This window comes from Barbus barbus (genome assembly GCF_936440315.1).
Source record: "Barbus barbus genome assembly, chromosome: 23".
In the NCBI taxonomy this organism is placed as follows: domain Eukaryota; kingdom Metazoa; phylum Chordata; class Actinopteri; order Cypriniformes; family Cyprinidae; genus Barbus; species Barbus barbus.
In genome coordinates this window covers 20930644-20958450 of record NC_136751.1, presented here as the reverse complement: position 1 = coordinate 20958450, position 27807 = coordinate 20930644, and the positions used below count along the sequence as shown (strand labels likewise).

Below are 27807 nucleotides of genomic sequence, written 5' to 3'. Positions count from 1 at the left end.
AACTTCCTTTGTAGATGTGAAACAGTCAGTCTGCTGTTTTGCACCTGTTAACAAACGCAGAGTTGGAATTGTTTTCTGTAGTAATTCACAGCATCTTTTGCAGATGTTGAACAATGTCACAGAACCAAAAAAAAAAATTTTTTTCATTCATTAGCAAACTTTCAAGTCAGACTCCCTGTCCCAGATGATGTACTTGATGTGTACCATTTGTAATTTTTGGTTTCACAAGGGTGCACTTGAGTGCCCCCTTTGGGGCTTCTATATATCCTTGTTGCACATTTTTGGGGAGTTTATGACCTGATTCATGTTCAGTTTTGATTCAGTTTTATTAAGGTTATTTAGATTTAGATTAAATTGCAATTCATTTTATTTGATTTAATCCAGTTGATCTTTTACAGTAACTCTATTTTAAGTAACTGCCCAATCACTTTGGTATAATTTCTGTTATGTCTGTGCGTGTGTTTATTTTTTTAATAAACATATTAATTAAATTATCTTTCTGCATAGAGTGCATAGAGCAGAAATTTCCAAACTTTTTGCTACAAAAACAAAAACTTGATTGAAAGCAGTCTCTCAAAAGCATTACTGTAAATCCAATTATATTATTTATAAATTATGATATGGAATGGCGGGCCAAATCCGAGGTCACAGAGCTACACAGACCCTGGATTGGGCATCTCAGTCAAAAAATTTGAGATTTTAAGAAGTGAAATCAAGATTGTTCAAATGAACGTGATTTTTGCAATCAGTCTAGAAAATTTATATTTTTTCTAGCCCTAGTGTGGAAAACATGTGGTATCACATTGGTGTCAGCGATCTGCTCATTCTTCTGCCCATCATTTTCTGTCCTCTCTCCAGCCTCTCTTGTCATCAGGTTAGCACTGCACCCATCTGTACAGCACTCTGTGGTCTCTAGAGGTGAGTGAGTGGTCAGGCTCCAGAACGTGTTCCATTTCTCTTCCTCACCTGGGGGTCGCCAGAGGGGAGATGGGGAGCAGGCTGTCAGCTGTCCTTGCCTTCCCAACCCCCTGCCCCTCACCTTCTGCCCTGGGAATGAGTCCGGCTGCTCGGACGCTTATGGGCGCCAACTACTCCATATGGGCCGTGGGCAGCAAGAGTGTGTGTCCTCCAGGATTCCGGCCCCTGACAGACAGTCCGTCCTGTGACATCACTGCAGAACGCATATGTGTGTGTGTGTGCGCTAGGGTACATTTGAGTGTAAATACATGGGTTTCCTCCAGGATTATGGTTCCTGACAGACTGGCTACACACCACACCAATGACATCACCTTGGCATGTGTTTGCATGTTTGTGTCCTTTAGGAAAAGACCCCTAACAGACTGTGTCCCTGGAGCCCCCTGTAGGGTACCGAGAGCAATGCCAGGGGTCCTGCGAGCACAGACTGGAGAGTGTCAGCTTGATGGAGCAGAGACCGTTAGGGACGGCAAACATGAGTTTGTGTGTATGTGCGTGTTTGTGTGTCCACTAGGACCAGGCCCATGACAGACTGTCTCCCTTGAGCGGCGGTGGGGTACGGCAGAGGCAGAGAGTGTTTCAGCATAGAAACCCAAAGGAACACGGCAAAACAGTTGGGGGGAGAAATACAGGAGTCAGTTTGCTTGTATGTGTGTAAAGTAAAAGTCGTGACGTATTGTCACGTGTGTGTGAGTGTGTGTGTGTGTGTGTATTTCAGTTTCGGTAAACAGGTGTTTGGTCTCAGAGACTCTGCTCCCAGAGGACTGCTGGCCATGTGGTCAGTTCCTGCGTGCTGTCCCCCCTCCCTTCTTGTTCTCGCTCTCTTGTCCTCGCTCTTCCACTCTTTCTTACCCTCTTAGCAACATAGCTTTGTCCTCTGTTGTGTTTGGTTATGACTGTCCTGTTGCCTAGGGGAGAGAGGAAGGAAGGAAGATAGGGAAGAGGGAGGTCTCCGCGAGAAGTCCAGAAAAAGAAATGGGAGAGATGAACGAAGAGAATTAAGATGAACTGCCAGTAAAAACTCCTATAGTTATATACTCTGGAAACTGTTTTCCCCTGGCTCTTGCTTCAGGCCTGTCTGGCCGGCGTGCTGGGTTGCGCAGTGGGAGCTAGTGGTGGAAGTTGTTTTTCTGCCCCCTACAGTGTCTCTTTCCTGCCCCGGGCTGTGGGCAGAGGGCCAGGGGGAAGGGGCTGTGAGCTGGGCAGGGGGGCTGCTGGGAAAGGTGGAGGTTTTGGGCAGGGGGCCAGGCTCAAAGGTGGAGGGGGTGGAGGAGGGGTGAGAGGTCAGGGATGTGGAATGTGACAAGGTGAAGTGATAAGACTCAGGTCTAGTTAGACCATGATTCTACCAAATCGCTTTTCCCTATGTTGTTATATTGCAACATGTCGGAATGATTATATTTATGAGTTGAGTGCACATGAACACCACCTAGAAGTCACCAGTAAGCTTTGACTTTGAGTTGGGCAGAATTTAATTAGTTTAATTATAAAAACAGTTGTGTTTTTTCACCCAGTTACAGGCACTTTTGTCTTTACTTGTAGAATAAGTAAATAGTGTAAAATAGTCTATAAATAGTTTTTTTTTTTTTTTTTTTAAATTGACAAAAACTTAAAATAATTTGTCACAAATAATTTGTTTACACTATCATATAGTTTGTATTATGCGCTGTTGATGTAAATAATAGTGATACAATTTGCTGATTTGCAGCATTAGGAATAGGCACCATTTTTAATCTGACATGAATAAAAATTCTTAGATGTAATGTCCATTCAATAGGTTGTCATATCTTTAGGCCCTAAGTCATGTCTAATAATACCTTGGCTGCGTTTACACTGGCAGAAAAAATCTGATCTTTTGCCCAGATCTGACACAGATTGGAATTTGATGCACGCGTGTAAACACAAAAATCCACACGAGATTTGATTTTTTCGTATCCGATCTGAGCCGTTTCCAAATGTGGTTTTAAATCAGATACATATCCGATATCTGGAAATCCGACCTACATCTAAACACACATATCCGATTCTCCACAGAACTCCCAAAGCGAGGGCGACACGTTTGTTCATAAAGATTTTTAATGCCGTTTTTATGCCGGTGTGCTGTATGCGGTCGCATTTTATTGAAATGGAAACTTTATATAGCTAAGAAATTGCACATTCAGAATTTTGAAAATACAGCAGCTAAAAGCTACATTATATTTCTTAGTAATGTGGTGATAACTTTGCAGTTTTTGTAATTAAACAGATGCTTGTTCGCAATGCTTCACAATCAATGCTTACCTCGCACGTGGGTGCATGCGATTGTTTGTTCGTTCGTTCGTTCTCTCTCTCTCTCTCTCTCTCTGTCTCTCGTTAATACATTCAAATTCATTTCAATAAATATCGTCTTTATTTCACTAAAGAATTCTACCTCAGCTGTAGATAAAAATAGTCTAACAAATTAAAATTACCATTATTTTCAGTCAGATTTTGTGCTGCAAAACATCCATGACAGCCATTGTCCATGCTGGCAAATAATGGCCATTCGACGTGAATTATATAAATAATTTTAATAGCACGGCCATTTAAAACCCAAGGGTCTACCATGTGCATAGTAAAGCGATCACTGCAGACAATCCTTTTGGGTGGGAATTAATGTAAATACAGATATCGGATACCAGTCGTGTCTAAAGTGAATGTAAACAGACGGACCAAAAAATCAGATATGGTCAAAAGATCGGATCTGTGCATTAAGACTTGCAGTGTAAACACAGCCCTTGTCTTCTGAGTTTTTGTTTTGTTTGGACTCTTTTGGAATGAGGTAATTTTAGTGTTTCATCGGCTGAACAATTAGCGATATGAAACAACCTTGTACAGGCTCTACATCTAGCCTCATTTTTTGTCAAATTTAATATGGCATTTACCCTTACTAAGGTCCATTACTATTATAATTAGCATAGCTTGAGGCTAACAGCATTAGCATGTTGACGTTTGCGGTCACTGATAACATGCTTATACTTTAGAATAGGCTCTCGTTGTAGCTCTGAAATGAAACATTTGTGGAAAAACTATTAAGCTTCTCCAGCAAAAATACACAACATTTTGGTGCAAAATACACTGTTTCTGGTTTTTCCACGGCTGCACTTTCTGGGTATTTCTGAAGCAAAATGCTTAAAAAGCATTTTAGGACAAAGTGAGATATTAGTAGTGGCATCTAACCTAGATGGATGATGATATTAATCAGGCCAAAAACAGAATGTTTGCCTTCATTTGTCAAGTTTGAATTGAATGAAACTTGTTTAGTGTTGGTGTGGTTGTTGTGGAAGTGGGCATATTTAACATTGTCTCCCATGTAGCGTAAATTTCAGTGTGTTAATCATCGTGGAACGGCTGTATTGTTTTTGGATGGTGTGTTGTTCCAGAAGGGGAACAGCAGTGCTGTATGTCATAAGTGTGGGTCTGCTGTATATGCCTCCAAGCGCTAATGAGCACACTAGCCTGTTTTGGCTCTGACGTTTGGCTCATGTCGGTAGGGGCATTCACAAAATCCACAGCTCTGGTATTGGGAGAGATGGAGGGGATCTCCCCCCCCCCCCCTTCCTCTATCTGTCCTTCTGTCTGATAAAGAGGAGAGAGGACAGACTTCAGACCGAGCACGTCTTCATTACCGTCTTCCACCATGCTTCCGGCCCCGCATGCCAGTGCTTTGGCTAGCCCATTAACTGACCCGATGTGGTTCAGCCCAGCCCGGTCCGGTGGAGGCATGAGGGTCTGTGCAGGGTGAGGGGGTCTGCTCTTGATCCTCTTAGAATTATCTGCAGATTAGGTGCTGGGGTGGCTGCCTTCATCACCATGTGTTTCTGTTATCACGGTCCCAATTACGAGGCCCCGTTCCGGGCGGGGTGGCAGGTCCATCCCTGGACATCAGAATGTGTCCTTCTGCCAGTTCTGTCTTCCCATTCTTCCCTCCCTCGCTACACCCTTCCATCCTGTGCTCCACCCCTCCACATGGGACAGGCTGGCAAGGAGAAGGCCAGCGCCAGGGGCAACCACCAGAGCAGCCTGTTAATTCGGTAATGAGTCACAACATGAAAGAAAGTTTGGGCATGGAATGTGGAACAAGTGAGAAACAAACTGTCAGAGAGGGAGAAAATCTAAAAAGAAAGGGAAGGTCGGTCAAGCCTGTAAATGTGGAAAGAACAGAAGCGTGGAAGGAGCCCCATGATTTCGCGCCCATTCCAGTCGCCAGTTCTTTTCTCTCTCTCCCCCTCACTTTTTTCTTTCTGTTTCTTTTCTAATTTAACTTTTCATTGAAATTTCTTACCCTGTTTAGTGCTCTTGCCAAGTCCCCCGGCGGACAGATGACAAAAGCCCCCTAAAAGCCATGTGATCTTCCATTTTCCGACAGCCACACTTCTGAGGATTAAAGCTATTTAATGACTATAATCTCCCTCTTTCTCAAAAGTGATTTCTCACATTCTGTCGCAGTCAGAGGGATTGCATTAGCATTAATAGATTTATAATTCGCCAGAATGACCACATGTGCCAGAAGGTTTTTTTTCTTGTGGGCTCCATTCTTTTCCTCTACTCTGCCTCTTTTTTTTTCCTCCTTTTTTTCTGGCTCTGAACTCAAGCAAGTGTTTCTTTGTATCTCTTGCACTGTGGTACATGTCTGTGTCTCAGCAGGACGGCCTACCTGTCAGTCGGCACCCCCACCATCACCACCATACCCGCCCCCTCTCACCTCCACAGTGGCTGGATCAGAGAATGGCCTGTCAGGGGCCACGGCCTCATTGTGCAGCCAAAGAATTCACCACGGTTAAGTCCCTTATGGGCTTTTCATCTGGGCTCTTTCATTGGACCACTGCAACACTTTCTCTCCCGTGTTGCAAGGGTTTTAGGTTGTGCTAGGATGGCTCTTTTCCTGACACGGACACAAAAGCATGAGAACAGACCAGGGGGAGGGCACTGTACTTGAAGGAGGGAGGGGAAAGTGGCAGAGGAGGTGTGTGAGAGGTGGGCCGGGATGTCTTACGCTAAATGTAATCTGAGAAAGTGAGTGAGACTGAAACAGAAAATGAAAGGGGTACAGAAGAGGGTACACATGGGCACAAACACGAGTACTTTTTTTTTATTAGACATTCTGTGTATATTCTTGTCATTTTGTATTCTCTCTCTATTTTTTTAATTTTAGTTGATATATTAATTAAAAGACAACATATTTATAGTTTTGTTATATATTAAAAATGGCATAAGCCAAAAAACTTAGTGATAATCATCCTTTCAAGAAGTGAATTTTTCAAACATTTTTTAAATCTCTTTTTTCTTATATTCTGTTTAAAAGTAGGGGAAGTAAATCCCATCATAAAGTTTTAGATGCCACAACATAATTTATTAAATACTGTTAAATCTGAATCTGAATTACCTTAACCTGGAAAAGGCTCCCATTTGATAGAATGACCTCTTTAAATATTTTCCTGATGTCACACTTTCTTCTCTTATTTTACTCCTTTACTGATATCTCTATTTTTAACTTTTTCTTTACTCCAGCTCTGAATTCATTTCTCGCTTAGAGCTAAATTCATAATTCATGGTTTTACAAATTTCTACCCACAAACCCCCGTGGAGATTTATTTGTTCTGCACAGCACCTACATTTTAAAGTGGATCGATTCATCACTTGAATTTATTTTCTACAAATTCTGCTGTGCTCACCTTTGTGTAATGGGAGAGTAGTGGGCGGAAGTGAAATCCTACAACTGCCATATGGAGTTGAAGTTATTAGTTTATACAGTACACGCTGAGGTGATGCACTTTCTTTGTTCTTTTTTACTTTTCCCTTTTCCCATTGCGCTGTGTCGTAGATTGTGACTCTGTTTCAGTGGGTTTTTCATTTCTAATTAGAATACTGAGCATAGGAGGCCATTGTTACATTTGGCTTGTGAGTGCGGATGGAGCTTTTAGGAAATGTGGAGCGTTATCCTCTGTAAACATACATTTTTTGGGATCCGTTATACCAGAGGCTTTTTCAACGCATTAAGAGTGAACATACAACTTAGAGAAAATAAAGCAAACAAACAGTGCACTGATAGAAAATTCTGTGTTTGTCTGAGCCGCAGTGGGACTTTGTGCTCGCAGCATCCCTGCTCAATAAGTCATGAGCTCTCTCCCTTGCTTTCCTTCAGAGTCTGCTAGTTGAGATGCTAAATAGATGACGTGTGGACTGTGTCAGGCCCCATCAGATTGCACAAAGCAGGACAGAATTAAGAGCAACCCGCTTTGTATATATTTGTATAATGTATGCCTGCATTAATCTAGACTGGCCGTGTGTTTGCACAAACAGTGAAAAAAACATAAATAATCCAGTGCTATGATTTTGCATGCATTGTTCAGTAAGAGGGCCTTCTTTTCTGAATGTGTTCTAATCACTTTTGAGAAGTTTTTCAATCTGGTGACCATAATGAAAATATGAGAACGCAGATCCAAATCTGGGGGATATGGGGATGAGCTTGTTTGCTGAGGGAGGATAAGAGGATAAAAAAATACATCTTTGTCCTTATTTCTCTACTCCTTTGGGGTTTGCTGTCTTTAGTTCTTTGCTTCTATTTTGATATTTTCTCTGCCTCTTTAACATTTTAATTCTGTCTGTGTTTTGCATTGCAGATGGTGATGATGACCCGGGGCTCTCCTGGGTGGCGTCCTCTCCCTCTAGCAAAGACGTGGCATCGCCGTCACAGATGCTAGGGGATGGCTGCTGCGATATGGGCATGGGCACAGGGGAGGAAGAAGGGGGCTCTGGCCTGCCTTATCCCTGCCAGTTCTGCGACAAGTCCTTCAGTCGCCTCAGCTACCTGAAGCGCCACGAGCAGATCCACAGTGACAAGCTGCCCTTCAAATGCACCTTCTGCAGTCGTTTGTTCAAACACAAGCGCAGCCGGGATCGTCACGTCAAGCTGCACACCGGTGACAAGAAGTACAGTTGCCAGGAGTGTGAGGCAGCATTTTCGCGCAGCGATCATCTCAAGATCCACCTCAAGACACACAGTTCCAGCAAACCATTCAAGTGCAGCATTTGTAAGCGTGGCTTCTCTTCCACCTCCTCTCTCCAGAGCCACATGCAAGCTCATCGGAAGAACAAGGAACACCTGGCAAAGAAAGACCAGGGTAAGCGAGATGGATCTAGCAGTGATGTAGCTGACCAGGACCAGGACCTATACATGTGCGATTACTGCGAGGAGACATTCAGTCAGACAGATGAACTTGAGAAACACGTGTTGACGCAGCATCCCCAGCTCTCAGACCGTGCAGAGCTTCAATGCATCCACTGCCCTGAAATCTTCAGTGATGAAGGCACTCTACTCACCCATATTGACAGAATGCATGCCAACAAGAAACACAAGTGCCCCATGTGCGCTGAGCAGTTCCCATCTGTAGAGGATGTCTATTGCCATCTTGACAGCCACCGGCAGCCAGACTCCAGCAACCACAGTGCCAGTCCTGATCCAGTCTTGGGAAGCGTGGCATCAATGAGTAGTGCTACCCCAGATTCCAGTGCCTCCCTGGAGAGAGGATCAACCCCAGACTCCACCCTTAAGCCTGGACAGAGCAGACGAAAGCTTGCACCTTCTTCTGATCATGATGATGGAAGCTGGTCAGGCAAAGTGACCTACAGTTGTCCATATTGCTCCAAGAGAGATTTCAACAGCCTGGCTGTCCTGGAGATTCATCTGAAGACTATCCATGCAGACAAACCTCAGCAGAGCCACACTTGCCAGTTATGTCTGGAAACCCTGCCTACTCTCTATAACCTTAATGAGCATGTGCGCAAAGCACATAGATCCAGTGGGAGCTCTGTGTCAAACTTTCCCCTTCTGCAGTTCAGTAACGTTTCGGCCTTTCATTGCAACTACTGTCCTGACATGTTTGCAGACATCAACAACCTGCAAGAGCACATTCGTGTTTCTCACTGCTTATCTGGTGGTGGTGTTGTTGCTGGATCCACCACTTTGGAGGGCAACCATGCTTTCTTCTGCAACCAGTGTTCCATGGGTTTCCTTACAGAGTCCTCACTCACTGAGCACATCCAACAGACCCATTGCAGCAGTGGGGGAGGTGTTACTAAGATGGAGTCCCCAGTCTTGCAGGCATCGCAGTCCTTCATGGAAGTGTATTCTTGCCCTTACTGCACCAACTCACCCATCTTCGGTTCCCTCCTCAAACTTACTAAACACATTAAGGAGAATCACAAGAACATCCCACTCGCCAACAACAAGCGCAAAGTCAAAGTGGCAGATTTGAGCCCAGCCTCATCTGACGTGGAGATATCCTCGCCTAAACGCCATAGGGTAACTGGTGACAGCACTCCAGCAGTTGCTAATGGAGACTATCCCTGCAATCAGTGTGACCTTCGATTTACCAGCTTTGAGGGCTTCCAAGCCCATCTCAAGTCCCACCTGGAACTGTTACTGAGGAGGCAGTCTTGCCCACAGTGCAACAAAGAGGACTTTGATTCTCAAGAGGCACTGCTTCAGCACTTGACTATTCACTACACCACTACTTCCACTCAGTATGTCTGTGAGAGCTGTGACAAACAGTTCTCTTCTGTAGACGATCTGCAAAAGCACTTGCTAGACATGCATACCTTTGTGCTGTACCACTGCACACTATGTCAGGAGGTCTTTGATTCAAAGGTGTCCATACAGGTCCACCTGGCCGTCAAGCACAGCAATGAGAAGAAAATGTATCGCTGTACGGCCTGTGCTTGGGACTTCCGCAAAGAAAGTGACCTGCAGTTACACGTGAAGCACAGCCATTTGGGTCACCCTACCAGTACCGGGGCAACCGGAAAAGCCCGCAAATGCATATTCTGTGGGGAGACCTTTGGCACAGAAGTAGAGCTCCAGTGTCACATCACTACTCACAGTAAAAAGTATAACTGCCGGCTCTGTGGGAAGGCCTTCCACGCCATTGTCCTTTTGGAAAGACATCTCAGAGAGAAGCACTGCATTTTTGATGGAGGAAATGGCAATGGAAATGGAAGAAGCCAAAATGGAACGCCCAATGGGGTGACTCAGAGCTCTAAGCGTTCCACAGCAGGATCGACTGCAGCTGCTGAGCAAGCAGATTTGCAGAACATGCTATTAAAAGGAGGAAATCAGGAAACAGCGAACAGCCATGAAGCTAGCGGTGGTGAAGAGGAGCTTGATGCCTCAGAGCCAATGTATGCCTGCGACATCTGTGGTGCAGCCTACACCATGGAGTCTCTGCTTCAAAATCACCGCCTACGAGACCACAATATCAGGCCTGGTGAGGACGATGCAGGCACAAGAAAAAAGAAGGCCGACTTCATCAAGGGTAACCACAAGTGCAATGTTTGCTCACGGACCTTCTTTTCTGAGAACGGCTTGAGGGAACATGCTCAGACGCACCGTGGCCCAGCAAAACACTACATGTGTCCCATCTGCGGCGAACGCTTCCCTTCACTGCTTACTCTCACTGAGCACAAGGTCACCCACAGCAAGAGCCTGGACACAGGCACCTGCCGTATCTGTAAGATGCCCCTACAGAGTGAGGAAGAGTTCATTGAGCACTGCCAGATGCACCCTGACCTGAGGAACTCCCTCACAGGCTTCCGCTGTGTAGTTTGCATGCAAACTGTCACTTCAACGCTAGAACTGAAGATTCATGGAACTTTTCACATGCAGAAGCTCTCGTCTTCTGGGGTCAGTGGCGGAGGAGGAGGATCAGCCTCATCATCTCCCAATGGCCAGCTGCAGGTCCACAAAGTCTATAAATGTGCCCTGTGTCTCAAAGACTTCAAGAATAAGCAAGAACTGGTCAAGATAGATGTGAACGGCCTGCCTTATGGTCTTTGTGCTGGCTGCATGAGTCGTGGTACAAATGGCCAGTCCCCAACTGTTGTTGTCACCCCACAAGAATCTGGGGAGAAGGGCACCACTGGACTGCGCTGCCCAGAGTGTGCTGTTAAATTTGAGACCCTGGAAGACCTGGAAAGCCACGTTCAGGTGGACCATCCCGAGATGAGCCCTGAGACAAGTGGAGCTAAGAAAGTTACCGATGCTTCACCTGTCCCTAAAGTAAGTGTCAAAGCCTCACCCTCATGTTAACCTGATAAAACTGTCTCAATTATATGTACTTTTGTCTGAAAAGTGTGCTTGATAGTTCAATATGAAAACAGAAGATCAAAGATGATTCTTAGCCATTGTCAACAAGCATTGGGCTGATTGACAGAAATGTTCTATCACAAAATGGTTTTGTATTTGCTTAGGCTATTTTTTAGGTCATTTGAGGTTTTCCTCTAGTTCTCAAATTTGTGTTCTTTCTCTACCTTTTCTCTTTTTGTGTTTCTTTTCCTATTATCCCTTTTCTTTTGGCAGTTCAAAGAAGAATTTTATGCAATTGCTTTTGAAAAGGGGAGACATTGCCAGCAACCATTTTCTGGCAGTATTTTTAGTGTATAAGTTCCCTGTGTTCCCAAAGTGTTCTGAGGCAAAGAGAGATGTGTGAATTCATGGCTACATTACTACTGGCCCCAGAGGGTTCAACAGCCTCATCCTGCTGGGCTATTGTACAGCCTGTTTGCTTCACTAGATATTGACAGTGAACTTCCAGGGACGCTCAATCTTTACCTGTGCTTTTGTCTCAGCTCAGTGTAACAGATAGGAGAATCTCTGCCTTTTCCCCTCTCGTTGCAGCATAGGATAGGTCTGTTGTTTGCAAGTGTGTAGAGAATTAAAAAAAGCCTTTTCAATGTGAATTCCAATCCTGTATCTTTCTTTGTAGAAGAAGACGTATCAGTGCATCAAATGCCAAATGACCTTTGAGACAGAACGAGAGATCCAGATCCATGTTGCCAATCATATGATCGGTAAGTCAACCTCATAGTTTCCTTTGCTAGTGTGCGTGCGTTCGTGTGTATTTATGTGTGTGTGTGTGTGTTTGGCTGCTTGCCAGTCGCTCCTCCTGCTTTCCTACCCTTATTTTGCTGCCTTAGTCTTGCCCCAGCACTCTCTCTCACTCCCTGCACACAGGTGTGAGACAGACAGGTGAAATGAACAGCTCTATTTCTGGAAGTGCAGACATCGCTCTCAACAGCTGTTCCATTGTTTAACACTTGACTACGCAGCTGAGGCCTCGGTTGCAGGTCTGATTGCTCTGTTAACTCTTCACCATGCAGCCGAGACCAGAACTGCAGGTCTCGCTCCTTCAGCAAAGACCAACAAACAATTAGGATCTCTTTTATTCCCCTTCATTTCATTCCTGCAGCCTGTCGTGGACAATTATACGCATTTTTCTTTTTGTTGCAGATATTTTACGAATAGCGTAACTACATGTGTATGTGGAGGGGGTGTTATTTACAGATGTTGGAATTCTAATTATGATAGGTTAGGTGAACTAATAAAGGGTTCTATGGTTTATGTATTAGGAATGTATTTCCTCAAATACTAGCATGCCATAGAGTGCTGGGTGGGACTTGTTAATGATTGGCTCATGGTGGATGATATTTTCCATCCCGTGTTTCTTATTTCTTTGGATAGTGGCCCTGGCTGCAGTGTATGAGCTTAACTGAACAGTTCCTCTGTAGTTGTTTTATATGCCTCCTCCCTTGGTGTTGTTATTCTTTAAGTAATAATTGCTGCTGCAGCACACTGTAGTGTAGATTAACGAGCTGGGCCTGTGAGTAATTTCACAGAACAAACGGCGCAATGCTCTGAGCCTCAGCAACTTCCCGGCCTTCTCCAGACCTGACAGCCGATACTAGAGCGGAGCCGCCTGATATATTCTTAGAGTCCTAGTGAGCATGCTGCATCTGTCTTTAGAAAGGCCATTGTGCCTAACCACATAGACTTGTGTGTGGTGTGTGTGTGTTCGCAATCTACACTTTTCTTTTTGTCTGTCCTTATTTTAGGTGGGAGGAATTTTGAGTTTAATTCAAGGGCCCTTCGGTTCCATGTTCATTTTCTTTCGTATAATGAGCATGGAAGTGCTTAGCACCCAATTATTCCCATATTAACCGCCCTGATTTTAACCTCCCATCCCTCTTTCCCATCTCACCTGACCGACCCTTCACCATTCAATCACAACCTAACTGCATCCAACCTGCCCAATCTCAGACCAACACAATCCAATTTGGACCACGCTGAGTGCTCTCTCCTTTCATCCCTCCATCCTCTCTCTCTTTTCCTCTCTGAAGATACTGATGCTAGAGATAAAGGCTGCGTGTGAGACGGCAAGGCGGATCGTATGTCTCTCCCCATCGTCATGAAGGGAATTTTGGGTTAATTAACATCATAATTGTCAGAAAAACTGGAGGAGATTAATTATGGAATTGAGGCAGATTATTTTAAGTGCCGTTGTTATTTTATTATTTTTTCCACCCCTCTTCAAAGATTGATGACGTCTTTGAATAATGAAAAGGGAGTCGTGTATTAACCTTTATCAGACTCTGCGTTAGGCGCCAGAAAATTGAACCGAGATCACAAAGGAGTTCTAGATTTAGCGCTTTTGCACTCTGTCTTCCTCTTTCTTTTTGAGATTACCAAGCAATCATTAAATAGCTACACTATCTGTCAGCTTTGATATATGACTAGTGAGGCTATTATAAGACTTTGATATTTTAGTCCGTCTTTTATGCTGGAATTTACAAGCATGCACAGTGCTTTTTTCCCCATATACTTATACAGCAGGTATACTTGCATCATGCATCTGTGATCACTTGTAAAACATTTGGAGTGACCAAGGTCCAGATAACAGTAATGAGACTTCATTTTTATTTGGCTGTATCTAGACTGACAACCACAACCAGCCTCATACTTTAATCACAGTCATAAGTGCTGGTCAGATTTTAAAAGCCCTTTTTCAATTTCTAGAACAATGTAGTTGAAATCAATTTAGACATGTTATTTATGCACAAATGCATTTATAAAAATATCTTAGTCTTTAATCTTAAGCAATTTGAGCAATGAAATTCACTATAATTCATGTTAAGTCAAGAATGGTCCTTTCTTATAATAATTGTATGCTGCAGTTTAGGAATCAGTCATTTTGTAGACAGCCTCATTTATATTATGTGTGCTTTCTGATTTGTCATGTCAATATCAAACAATTACTGAAATAGCAGAATTTTGACAGCAAATGGACTCGGTGTAGTTTCACTGTGGCATATATTTAATTGTTGCTGATTATTTGACTTGAACTTACTAATTGAGTGAGCATTTAGTAGGCTACATGTTCTTCTCCTGCCGTGTTAAATAGAACAATTTAGCTTTGTGCTTTTTCCTCACAGTTTAGCAGCTGTGGAAATCGCACAAATTTGATCTCTCCGCCTCCCGTGTTTCATCAGTGCTTTCACTATGCATATTCATGCGTGCATCTCTGCCAAAAGCAGCTGTGTGTGAGAGTGTGGTCGTTGCATATACGTTGAATGTAGTTGATGTGTGGAAGTCCCTATGCATTCCTACCCAAACATACTTGCTCTTATATATGATTGACACATCTGATAAAAGCTTGCATACACAGACCGACAAAATCTGTCAACCTCCAGTGTTTTTTTTGCAACATCCTCCCTGCTCGTGGATATACAGACACATGATTCTCGGTTTCAGTCATCCTACCTTTTTGCCGAGGTGTGATCATACCTCACCTAGCCCCCCCCCACACATTTTCCCATCCTCTCACTCTTTTCCGCTTCGTCCCCCTCCCCTCTCTCGCTCTCACAGTCACCAGTAGGCTGAGGTGACACCTCATCTCAATCAGTTTACCTCCTCAAACTTGCAACATCTGCTCCCCTCTCTTCCTCTCCTCTCCTCTTTTCTCTTGTGTCCTTCCTGTGAGCGCCCCACCACTGCGTGAGCACGCTGCCTGTGTCATTTTCTGTACCGTCACTTTGCTCCGCCGGCAGCCCAAGAGGAATATGCACCAATCACGAGAGACTTTCCTCCCACAAATTAAAAAAAAAAACCTACACACACCTTTAACATTCGTTTTACACACCTGAAGGCTTCCTAAGGCATGCTTCAGGTGGTTAGGGCACCTTGAGGTTTTGTGACTTGATCTTTAATTTAGGTTTAGATTATGTTGGTGTTGTTTCAAATCTTCGCCGCCTGCGTTTGCATGTAAGCGGCGTTGAGCATAGGTGAGGGAATCGATAAAGATTTCTAGCTGTTGCGGTTTGCTGCAAAAGAGCTTGATTACACTGAGATGGGAGGGGTGGAAAAAGCCTAGTGTTTTAATTAATCCGACTGGTGAGGCAGGCGAATGCGATCAGAGCTCCGTTCTCCAGGAGGCGGTGAGCCTGGAGGAATGTGGGTTTATTTTTCCCTGCCTGTTGATTGAAGCCGTGTGATTATTTAATGTAGACGTTTGTCTCTGTGTGGAGAGACCGCGTAACGATTTTCCTTAGCACGGAGGCGGCAATCCGCGTGTACGGGAAAAATGAATTTCATTAGCGCTGCCCTGATTTCATCAAACAACCGACGGCTCCAGACTGCACCGGGTCATGCAGACTTTTATTTACTGTGTGGTTTTTATACTGCATTATCATTAGTTTCATGTTGCAGTGATTGTCTGTTCAGCTTCTGTTCAGGTTCTTCTCTCATTGGCTCAAGGCTCTGTCAACCTGCAAAGTGGTCGCATCCCATTGGTCTGTTTGAACTTGACTCATTTTTTTTTTTAATTCTGAAAATAAATTATCTTTTCTGAAATGGAGACTTTCTACTGCACACTGTGATTCAGATATATGTAAAAACCAAATAGGGTTTTTACACAACCCAAACCATCTAAAAAATGTTGTATTTATTATACATGCAGCTTTTTATGGCCTCATATTAATTGGCAGACTATATTAAATGTTTGTAGTCTAATTTGTCACACTACAGGGCTATTTGTGGGAAATACAGTAGCGAATGATTCTTTCTGACTTACCAGAGAAACAGAATCCTGCAATAACAATAATATTTTCACTCCCCATCCAGAAGCACACACTCCATAATGTGAGAGCCGGTGTAAAACCTCTCATTTCCCATGTGAGGAGACAGATACTGCACTACACATTTCACTGCCCCACACCAAGACCTGTCTCAGCCATGACACAAGGCTGGACTGAAGGAGTAGAGCTGAGAATTGTGGTGCGTTGTGGTGTTTATTTGTGTGACTGCTGATGGAATGCAAAGAGACTGTTATAGAGGGAACCTAAACAGGCTGATAAATAGAGTACATGATGTGCTCTGATGTTATATTTCACCCAGTTTACCCAAACATAAAAACTGGCATTATTTATTTTAGGTCATTTTTTTTTGCCACCTATACAGTATTTAGAGTTTTTTTTCTTTTCAACACAGATGTTACATAGCCTTTGCCTTTTCACACAATAAGAGTTTACATGGCTCCACAGTAAGGTTTTAAGGATGTTAATTTCATTTAAATATAATAATGTTGCTTTCGGTTTGTCAAAATAGATTAAAAGTTGATTACATAAAAATGATGAAAATAAAATATATAATTTGATAAACTTTTAGTGTTTTTAAATTATATATACACACACACACATACAAGCACACAATAAAACTATTTCTAGAAAATTACGTTCTCTTTCAAATTTCAAAACATTTTTAATTGTAAACCTTATAAACACCTTGTTGGGTGAACTATCCCTTTATTTCACTCCATTATGGGTCAGAATACAGCATGTATGCTTATGCAGGTGTGCATCATAAAAGTTCCTCAGCATCTATCTAATAAAGCAAAAAAGATTTAAAATTACACTTTGGCAGTACAAGCACATAAAAGACGCCATTTTGATTTGTTCCTGTAATGACGGGGGTGCAGATGAAAATGAGAAGGGAAGCTCGATCCAGCTCAGTGAGTTTATATTCATATTAATATAACAGAACCCCTTTGAGCCAGGCTGTTAGTTTGGGGGCAGAAAGATGTCGTGTCCCACTGTCAGGCCACCCTCACGGGGATGTGCCCGCGTAGTCACAGGCATCTCAGTGCACTGCTTTTAATTTTAGTCTTCATTTAGCACAGCACCCCTTGATGATCACCTCTGCGCAGCGGCGTGCCCTGCTTGCGGGGGGAGAGCCAACGCAAGCGTGCACTCTTGAGAGCGAACGCTAGAAATCACACGCAAACGTATACGTACATACACACTCTCACACCTGCAGGGGGCACCCCGTGGGTCTACAGCTGCGCAGCGGAAAACAATAAAGCCTGCAGAAAAAAAATCCCCTGTACTCCTGAGAGACCTTCACACACAAAAGATTGTGCACCGAAAAATCATAGTAATAAAAATACAGACAGACTGACAGATAAGCAAGACAAGAGAGGGAAAAATAAGCTTGAGTAGCAAACAAGCAGACACAAAACACAAGGCCTCTCAAACAATACAGCGAGGAACTCGGCCTAGTATTCCACACTTCCACCTTGACACGTTCTTGACACTCCTTGTGATAAGGTGTGATGTTTTATAATGTTTGTGTTTTGCTAGACGCACATAGCCTGGATTGTTTTTCAGGCCTCAATGCAGTCCTTGGGGTTTGACAAATTTCCTGTGTTTTTCTTTGCTTTTCATGTTGGGTGAGAGTATGGGAACAGTAGGAGAGGCGAGCAGAAGGAGGCTTTACTCATTTCACCTCTCCATCCACTCCCCCCCCCACACCTCTATCTCCATCCGTCCATTTGGGCATGTCACAAGGAAAAGCATGCAGACACTAATGTTGCACTAATCACCGGCGTACAGAACTCACAGCACGTCCACTCTCCTCTCAATCGCCCTTAATCAGCCAACCCATTTCAATTAGCATATTGTGTTTAACCTCCCTTTCATCTGCCTTTATTAGTGGATTGAGCTGTAGTCAGCCTCTTCACCCCCCTCCGTCCAACACTGATTCTCCCTCACTCGTCTCAGCTGTATCGTTTCTCTCTCTCTCTCTCTCTCTCTCTCTCTCTCCCTCCCCGTTTCACTTTTCCAGGGTCTCTTGTTTCGCACTGCTGTGATCTGTGAAAGGTTCAGGATTGAACGTTAGAGGACAAGTTGTTAAAGGGATAGTCCACACAAAAGGTCCATTTTGTCATGTCGTTACAAACCTGTACTGTATGAATTCCTTTCTTCTGTGGAACACAAAAGAAGATACTTCGAAGAATGTTGATAACTAAACAGCTGCGGTTTCCAATGACTTCTGTTGAAATTGGAACCAATCTGCACAAGATGCATATAGGTTTGGAACGACATGAATAATGACACAATTTTAATTTTATTAACTAGTTCATGCAAAAATAAAAATTCTGTCCTCGTACTCATACTGGATGCTTTTTTCAAACCTGTTTGACTTTCTTTTTACTGTGAAATGTTTTTTTTTTTTTTTTGTCTACACAGTGAAAGTCAATGGGGTCCAGTGTTGTTTTAGATCCAATTGCCTTTCAATTATATGGTCAAAAACAGTTGAAACATTCTGCAGATAAAAGAACGTCATACAGGTTTAGATACTAGGTTGAGTTAATTTTTGGGTGAACTATCCCTTAAGTTTGTTCTTTTGTATGTGACAAACATTCTGGAAGCATGGTAGGATAATGATTTCTATAAGAATAGTTTATCAAATGTTGGCATCATTTAATCATCCTAATATTCTTCCAAACATGTATGATGTTTTTTTTTCATCTGTGGAACATAAAACCAGAACTTTAGGAGTAGTTTATGGTCTTTTCCTAGTAATACAAGTGGGCACGGGTGTTTTTAAGCTAAAATGACAAAAATATAATTAAAGTGGTTTTTATGATTTATTTGGAATGACGCGGGTGAGTAAATGATGACAAAAGTATCATTTTAGAATGAACTCGCACCATGACAATGGTTCCCCTTCAGGAACTCGAGCTGCGTCGAAAACGCTAGGGGAACGCCTCCAGCGTGACCGCGCTCTGAATCACATGTGTAATCTGTCCAATGGAAGGGCGAGACCGGCATCAGCTTTTTGTCATTCAGCAACCGCTACTCTGTGTGTGTGTGTCTGTCGATCTGTGTTGTGAGTCTTATTTAGTGTTGTTTGTCCCTAAGCACAATGACTTGAAATAAGCTCCACAATGTGTGCAAGCACTTGGGCGAGAGCAGATCGCATTACAGGCTGTATGTTCCTCCCTGCAAACGTTATATCACTGCTGGGGATACACACAGTCCGTGTGTGGTCTGCTTGAGAGCAGAGCACGCATAGTCAGCTCTCGAGGGAGCTGACTGCCCGCTTTGTGAGCGTTTGTCACTGCGTCTGCTTGCTCTCGGAAGGCTCTCTTTGAGGAGTAAGCTTTCACTAGCGTTCCTCGCGGTGCCGGTCCCGCTTTTGCCAAAGAACAAGGAAAAAAGGCGGAGTGGCGGCTGCGCTCGTGGGAATCGCACATGTATTTGGTTGAGGGAATGAAGACGGGTGAGACCCTATCTTCTTCCTTTCCCATTAGATCCAGCGCCCGCTCTCTGTGTTCGGAACCCCGTCCCGCAGTTTCTTCCCCCCAGAGAGAGGGCTCGACGCTCCGCTTGTCTTCCTCCTCTGAGGTGGACGTGAAGGAGGTCAATGAGCTTTGTAAAGCTGCAGTGTTTGCACAAGCATATTATAAATGATGACATCATTATATTCGCGCTGTCAGCTCTAAAGATAAAGGGCTGATTGTGCTTCTCCCCGCCGTAAGATCTTGCGGTTCTGGTCCACCACTGCTGAGGCATGGCGGCGAGTGAGATCGAGGGGATCGCAACATGGATCTGGCGACGGGTTGGAGACGGGTTCGCCCTATCTCCACCTGCATTCCCCAGATCTAGCACTCTCGCTTGGGGCTGGAAGCCCGCGGTGCAGTTCTTCCCCCTTTGAGTGAGAGCTAGCTGTTGCAGCGCGCGTTGCTGAGGCGTGCATTACGTCATTCTTATTATGAATCCTTTTAATATCAGACTGTGTTCACTCATTTGGTTGTCTTTCTGCATTGAATTTTGAGGAATTAAATGATGTATTTCATCTAACTAGGAGAAGTTAGATGTCAATATATGTACACACATACATATGTGTCTATAGGAGCCTCTTGGGACTTTTCTCGAGTGAGAGCACGATGCTTTACCTCTCTTCTTCAGAGAAGGTTGAGGTGATCAGCAGTGAACCGTGTTCCAGCTCCTCATTTAGGGAGCATCACTTCTCGTACTCCCCATAATATTGGAGTCAGAGTTGCGCTCCCGGGCCAAAGGCTTCTAGCAGAAGGCGGATCTGCGGATCGTCATTCTCGCTGGATAGTCTTTGGCTAAAACGTCCTGCTGCCTATGACCCAGGACTTCTGAGGGCCTTCCCCTCTGGGGAAGAGCGGCATACATTGCATTACACGGTGCCCGTCTCTCCTCAGTGCCCTCAGGAGATCGGTCTGCCAACCCTGCCAGTGTTCCAGAGCGCAGCGGTCTCCAGCGAGCGCTACTCTCAGTTACTTCCGCCCGGAAACGTAGCGGAACTGAGAGGCTCGCCGCCCCTTTGGGGGTCTTTAGATCAGCTAGAGCGGCCGTCCCCTGCCAGTCTTCCGCTTCAGGGCACCGAGCTAGCAGCTCTAAGCACACCAGAGGCCAGTCTCGAGAGACTGGTTCCCTTAGTAGGCACCTGGCGGTGAGGGAGCCCCTGCTAAGTGTGTCTCATTGGGTCCTGCCTGAGCAGGCTCTGGTTCTATCAGTCTAGTCTTCCTATAAATGATGCGGGTCTGAGGACCGTCGTTTCAATAGGAGACTTCAGCTGAGGCAGTCTTGATGCTATGGTCCAGGACTCATGAGGGCAGGCCCCTCTGGGGAAGATCGGCGTACACCACGGTACACGGTGCCCGTCTCTCCTCAGTGCCCATGGGAGATCGGTCTGCCAACCCTGCCACGTACGGTGTTCCAGGGCGCATCGATCTCCAGCGAGCACACATCTCAGTTTCTTCCGACCAGAAACGTAGCAAAGCTGAGATGCTCGCCACCTCTTCGGGGGTCTCTAGAGCAGCTAGTTCAGCCATCTCCTGCCAGTGTGCTGTTCCAGGACACTGAGCTAGCCGCTCTGGGTACACCAGAGGCCAGTCTCGAGAGACTGGTTCCCTTAGTAGACTATTTGGCTGCGTGGAAACTACTGCCAAATATGTCTCCATGGGTCCTGCACACTGTAGAAAGAGGCTACAGAATCCAGTTTGGTTCTCCGCCTCCTCAATTCAACGGGGTGAATCCCACTCTGGTGGGCCCTGAGCAGGCTCTGGTAATGGAACGAGAAGTAGAGTACTCTCTCGAGGAAGGAGGCCATCGAGGTGGTCCCTCCTCACGAAAGACAGTCCGGGTTCTACAGCCGGTGCTTCATAGTTCCCAAGAAGGATGGAGGGTTGCGTCCCATTTTAGATCTGCATCAGTTGAATCGCTCAGTCAGCAGACTGAAGTTCAAGATGCTCAAAACTCAAACAGGTAAGTATCTCAGATCAAGTCTGAGGACTGGTTTGTCACGATCGATCTAAAGGACACACACTTCCATGCCTCCATCCTTCCCTCTCTCAGGAAGTCCCTGAGGTTTGCTTTTGGGGGCAAAGCTTACCAATATCAGGTTCTTCCCTTTGGCCTAGCACTCTCACCCCGTACTTTCACGAAGTGTGTGGATGCGGCACTGGCCCCGCTGCGGCTTCAGGGCATGCGCATACTGAATTATATCGACGATTGGTTGATCCTAGCTCAATCAGAGCAAACAGCGGCTCAACATCGAGATGTCGTTCTCGCCCACATGAAAGACCTGGGGTTAAGACTAAACGCCAAGAAAAGTGTGCTCTCTCCATTACAGAGGACCACTTATCTGGGCATGGTGTGGGATTCAACCACGATGCAGGCACGTCTGTCCCCTGCTCGTATCGAGTCGATCCTCACAGTCAAGAGAGTGAAAGAAGGCCAGTCACTTACTGTCAAGCAGTTTCAGAGACTGCTGGGTCTGAGGGCAGCTGCGTCCAACGTGATACCTTTTGGCCTGCTGTACATGAGACCCCTACAGTGGTGGCTCAAGACCAAGGGGTTCTCCCCGAGGGGAACACCACTCTGCACTTTCAAGGTCACGAGACGATGCATACGTGCCTTAGACATGTGGAGGAAGCCTTGGTTCTTGTCCCAGGGCCCGGTGTTGGGAGCTCCTTGTCGCCGTGTAACACTAGCCGGTTGGAGAGCGGTGGCCACCCTGCCCGCGGTTTGTGGAGTGGCTGCCATCTGACATGGCATATCAATTGGCTGGAGATGCTGGCCGTGTTTTGAGCACTCAAACACTTCCTCCCAGACCTAAGAGACCACCACGTGTTGGTGCGCACTGACAGCAAGTCGTGGTCTCGTACATAAACCACCAGGGAGGTCTGCGGTCGCGAACCCTTGTACAAGCTGGCGCACCAGATCCTTGTGTGGTCCCAGGGCAAACTCCTCTCATTAAGAGCAGTGCACATTCCTGGGCATCTCAATGTGGGAGCAGGCCGAGGCCCGGGTAATGGATGCTTCACCCCGAGGTGGTGAAGCAGATATGGAGAGTGTTTGGCCAGGCACAGGTGGACCTGTTTGCGACTATAGAGTCAGCTCAATGTCCCCTCTGGTTCTCTCTGACTCCTCCAGCTCCTCTGGGACTGGGTGCTATGGTGCAGACTTGGTCGAGGCTTCATCTGTATGCTTTTCCCCCTATCGCTCTGCTCCTGGGAGTTCTGGCGATAGTGCGCCGGGATGAGGTCAGTCTACTACTGGTAACGCCGTTCTGGCTGGGCCGAGTATGGTTCTCGGACCTGATTTCTCTCCTCAACGGCATTCCAAAGGAGATTCCCGTCAGGAGAGATCTCCTCTTACAGGCGTGGGGCACTATCGTCCACCCTCGCCCGGAGTTGTGGAAGCTGTGGGTGTGGCCTCTGAAGAGGCACAGCTCCTAGCTTCCGGTCTCTCAACCGAGGTTGCTGAGACCATCCTCCAATCCAGAGCTCCCTCTATGAGGAAGCTCTTCACTTCATGGTGCGGAGGTTGCCAGCTCGGCCCAGCTAACTGCCCGATTGGTACAGTTCTGGAGTTTGTGCAGGCCTGTTCCTCCGCAGGGTTAACCCACTCCACCCTGAGGGTCTACGCCCTTCTCGGTGGCCTTTCAGTGGATAGACACCCCCTAGTACATGTTTCTTCCAGAGGCTGAGGCCTCCGGCTAGAGAGCTTATGCTATGTGGTGGATCAGGATGCTATTCCATAGCCTCGAGTCCTCTGCTCTCCCCTTTCCTGGGGATCAAGACTCACTTCTTAGAAGTTGGCCTTTGGGACGCAGGCCCCGCCGACTTTAGCCACTCGTGGCCCTTTTTCTCTCGCCCTCGTTGTGCTCCCGAGGGATACACAGGGCAGGGACTTGGAAGTCTGGCGGCGTGGGCATCTCGTTCCCCTAGCGTTTTCGACGCAGCTTGAGTTCCTGAAGGGGAACGTCTCAGGTTACGTATGTAACCATGGTTCCCCGAAGGGATCGAGACGCTGCGTCTCGAAGGCCACACTTCCGGCATCCCTGCCAGCGCTCGCTTCATTCCTAGAAGCTGATGCCGGCTTCGCCGCACGTGCTTTTATGCTTCCTGGTCGATTACGTCACCTGCCCGTGACGTCTCGCCCTTCCATTGGACAGATTACACATGTGATTCAGAGCGCGGTCACGCTGGAGGCATTCCCCTAGCTTTTTCGAAGCAGCATCTCGTTCCCTTCGGGGAACCATGGTTACATACGTAACCTGAGACGTTATTTTTCTAGTTCTAGTGCATTTTGACAATTTAAGACATGCAAAACCATGGCAGCCCAGTCTCCCACCATACCGTCACCATGAGTGAGCCATGACCCCCATGTCTGACCCCTCCTCCACCATCTAACCCTCATGTGATCATAGAGCTGCTGACTAACTGTCACCCTGCCTTCTCTTTCCACCCTCCCTGCCTGACGGACGGCCCATAGGAGAGCCCGCCCAGCTGCAAGGTTTGTTCCCCCTTATCTCTCTCCATTCTTAGCTAGATTACCTGAATGAATGACCCCCCTCAAGCACACATACATCTCTCACTGCTTGAGTAGAAGGACCGGGGCTATAGTACAGAACAGTGCATGATTGGTCACATAAAGGGGTCATGCCATACTTTTTTCATTTGTCATTCATTTATTTTCCCTCAGGTCCCCATAATTTAGTTTTCATGCTCATTTTCCATACCCTCAGAATTTAACAGACCGTTTTTGCAGCATGTGAAATGAGAAATGGCTTTTACTCAGGAGCCTCCACCCTTCGGCAACAGTCTTAGCAAAGCCGGATTTACATTGTGACAGGATTAAAATAATAATGTGTTGTGGACTTTCCTCACATCTTGCGTTTTTGTTCGTTTTATATCAAGTGGAGTAATGGTATTTTCTTGCTATGGTGGTTTAGTTCCTACTTCCTCCATGTTAACATAGAATAGGAGTTGTTTCAATATAAATGTGGGCGGTTGTGATGTATTCGGTGAGCTTGGAACAAAATGCTTTGTTAGAGTAAATGAATCTATCTATCTATCTATCTATCTATCTATCTATCTATCTATCTATCTATCTATCTATCTATCTATCTATCATCTGTCTAGTACATTTTTTCACAACTTTCAAAGTGTTTTTCTAGTTTCACAAAATTCATTCTTTGAATACATTTAGTAGAATTTAAATTCTGTTTATTTCAATTCTTCTATACATTTAAATTTAAAATGTAATTATATGTCTTGTTTGTTGCATTATTTCAAAATCAGAAACTTATTTGAAATTTAAAAGACTTTTTTTTTTTGTTTTTTTTTTAGAATAATCAGTTCATGAGACTCTCATTTCAGAATATGATTTAATTCAGAATATGATGTCGAAAGGAACTTAAAAGGGCGCTTTTGCTTATATTATCATGTCATTTGATTTCCATACCCCATTCGCTCTGCCAGTTTACACTCAAACACACACATACACCCACACACACTTTGTCATAGTGGTGATTTGTGCATGAGGCTGGGCCAGGGGCATGAACGAACATACACCTGAATGAGGTGCGTGAATCGTTAATGTCACCATTGATTCTTAGTTATTCATCCCAGTGATTCTGATGCCTGGAGCACGAGTCGCACATGTGTTGTCAAGGCAACTCCACATAGATGCTTGCCGTTTGACCCCAGGGTGTTCTCTGTGATGTCATAATAGTCTTCTTGTCTCAACTGTGGGCGCGCTTTTCCATATTTGAATCTTTGTCTTGTCAAGGATTGCGGGATTGTCTCGTTGTGATAAAGATGACCGGTGCTTTTTTTTTTTTTTTACATAAATTGATGCCACAGAGCAGTGCAGGCTTTTTATTTAGCTGGAGGTGATGACCAGCTCATGCTGTAGAGAGACACACACACACTTACACAAATACACACACACATGCACAGAGGCTGGCTACTAAAGGAGACCTGGCGCGGTCTCTCTGTGTCAGCGCAGACTTAATGAGGCAGCACACAAGAAGCTTTAGGAGTCAATAGATGTAGATAATGTGGATGAGGGTTCAATTCACTGAGCGCCTGTACGCGAGCAAGCCAGTGTCTAGCCTAGGGCCACACTGTGTGTGTGTGTGTGTGTGTGTTTATAGCCATACTCCAGCCCCCTCCATTCTGTAGTCATGAGAGCAAAAGAAATCATAATTCCTTCACATTGCATGTCACTCCCTGTTATCCAGCCCCTGATGTCTCTATTGTGCACGCCGAGCCTATGTTAGGTTGAGTGGCTTTGGTTAGAGCAGTTATTCCTCAGTGTTCTGATGTTTTAAAAGGGTTGGGTTGGTTTTTATGGCTTGTTAATGGTGTGGCGCTCTCTACTGCAGCCCATGTGGCAAGTACGTGAGCATGGGAACAGATGACAGCCCCTCATGCACATCATAGACCACCTGGAGCTAGCCAGGCGGTACCTCATAGGAGCCGGGCAACGTTTGAGGCGGATGATGGAGGGTGCGCTGCTAGAGGTGAATAGAGAGAGGGAGAGAGAAAGATTGAGGGAGTTGAGCTTGACCAAATCAGTGCATCACACATGCACGGTTAAACACATGCACATCTGCATATGTTTGAGTTTTACTATGCAGGTGTTCTGAATACTTGATTCTGATTGGTCGTTCTGCACTCAAATATTTTTGTGTAATGAACTGCTAAACTAAATAGCTGTACTAGTTGTATGGTATCTGTGGGCTGTCTCATTCAATATTTTATGTTTTATTTATTCATTTGGTGTGCTTCAAATCGGGGTCCTGATGACCCCATTGGCCCCAACCGTCTGACTGTATCATGCTTTACTTATTATTGCATAACAATACACTACTGTTCAAAAGTTTGGGGTCGGTAAGATTTTTTTATGTTTTTGGTACATAAAGTGTTTTGTGCTCACCTAGGCTGCTTTTTTTGACGAAGCTGTATTACAACAGCTGTTACTCCAGTATTCAGAATCACAATAAATTTTTATTTTTATTGTAAACAGTTGTGCTTATTAATATTTTTGTCAAAATATTTTTTTTTTCAGGATTTTGATGAGTAGAAAGTTATATATACATATATATATATATATATATATATATACTGTCTTACTGTCCACAAACCTTTAAACGATTGTGTGTTCAGAATATACAAGGAATGTAAAAATTCTGTACGATAAGCCAATTATTATTTTCAATTTATAGCTGATGTTATAGTATTCTATAAATTTTTTCTAAATACATTCACCATAAAACACTAAAAATTAGAATCAGTTGTTTTTTTAAATGGATTTATTTGTAAGATTTATAAGATTTAGTGTTTTTAAAAGATGACATTCATAACTCATGTTATGAGTTTTGATAGTTTTGAATATGTAATTTATAGTGATATTTATAGTGTTACGTTAAATTAAAGACAAAATAAATAACCAATATGATACTTGTATATCATTAATTTTTATTGTACTGTATGCAGATATGTGCATGAATTCACATTCAGGTTCAAACATGCTATGGTAGCACATGACCCCTAACTTTCTTCATGACCAAACAGCACTCTTTCTTCCTTCTTTTCTCCTTTGAATAGCCCCCACAGAGAATGTCATGTTGAAAAGGGAGTGAGGCAGCAATGTTTTGCCGAAATGTTTGTTTGCAAGGCTGAGTGATGTCTGATCCCCCTGAGAGCTCATTTTGCCACGTTTGCGCTTGATTTGCTTCTTATGCTGTTTATTAAAGGTAATTACAAGCTGTTTGGAGATCTATAAGAGAACTGCTCAGGGGGAGCCTTCTCCGAAAGGTGTGGGAACAGAATGGAAAATGAGGTACATTTGCAGGCGACGTGGCGAAATCGCATGGGTAGGGGTTGCAGGTGTGCTTAGAGAAAACACTGCGGAGGAACGTGTCTATAGTTGATCGGGTTTACTGATGCCGCAATCTCTGACACCGGAAGCGCTAGATCCGAATGAATCTTTGACATGCTGGTATGTTTGCAGCATGTGTGTACATCTTTCTCAGGTAAATCTGGTAGAGGTGCAGCTGCCCCGTTTCCCCCCTTTCCCTCCCCGCCGTCCCAGATCCGTCCAGGTGTGTCTCAGCCAGCTGCCGTGGAGTAGAAGGAGCGGCGATATCAGGAGCTTGTCAGCCTCCCAACCCTCCCTTTTCCATGCCGTGCGGTAATTGTTAAAAAGACAAACAAGCTGCCTGCCTATCTGTGCATAATGAAAGGGGGCCAGCCGCAATTTGCTCCTCACTTAATTCGTTAAGTATTCTGAATTTATTTTCTCGAGTGACAGTGGCATCTGTCGTAGCTGGCGAAGAGGACTTGCGTGCACATGACGTTACACAATGGATGCGTG

General features: G+C 44.8%; 1 protein-coding gene across 2 annotated transcripts in view; it reads left to right on the top strand.

Moving 5' to 3' along the window:
- The window catches only part of LOC306843246 (zinc finger protein 423-like), a 158141-nt gene that overhangs the window by 65836 nt on the left and 64498 nt on the right, over positions 1 to 27807 (top strand). For both annotated transcript variants that reach the window (XM_079374610.1, XM_079374609.1), the window contains 2 exons: positions 7617 to 11050; positions 11757 to 11841. In XM_079374610.1, the coding sequence (XP_079230736.1) occupies positions 7617 to 11050; positions 11757 to 11841 (3519 nt within the window). The remainder of the gene's footprint in view (positions 1 to 7616; positions 11051 to 11756; positions 11842 to 27807) is intronic.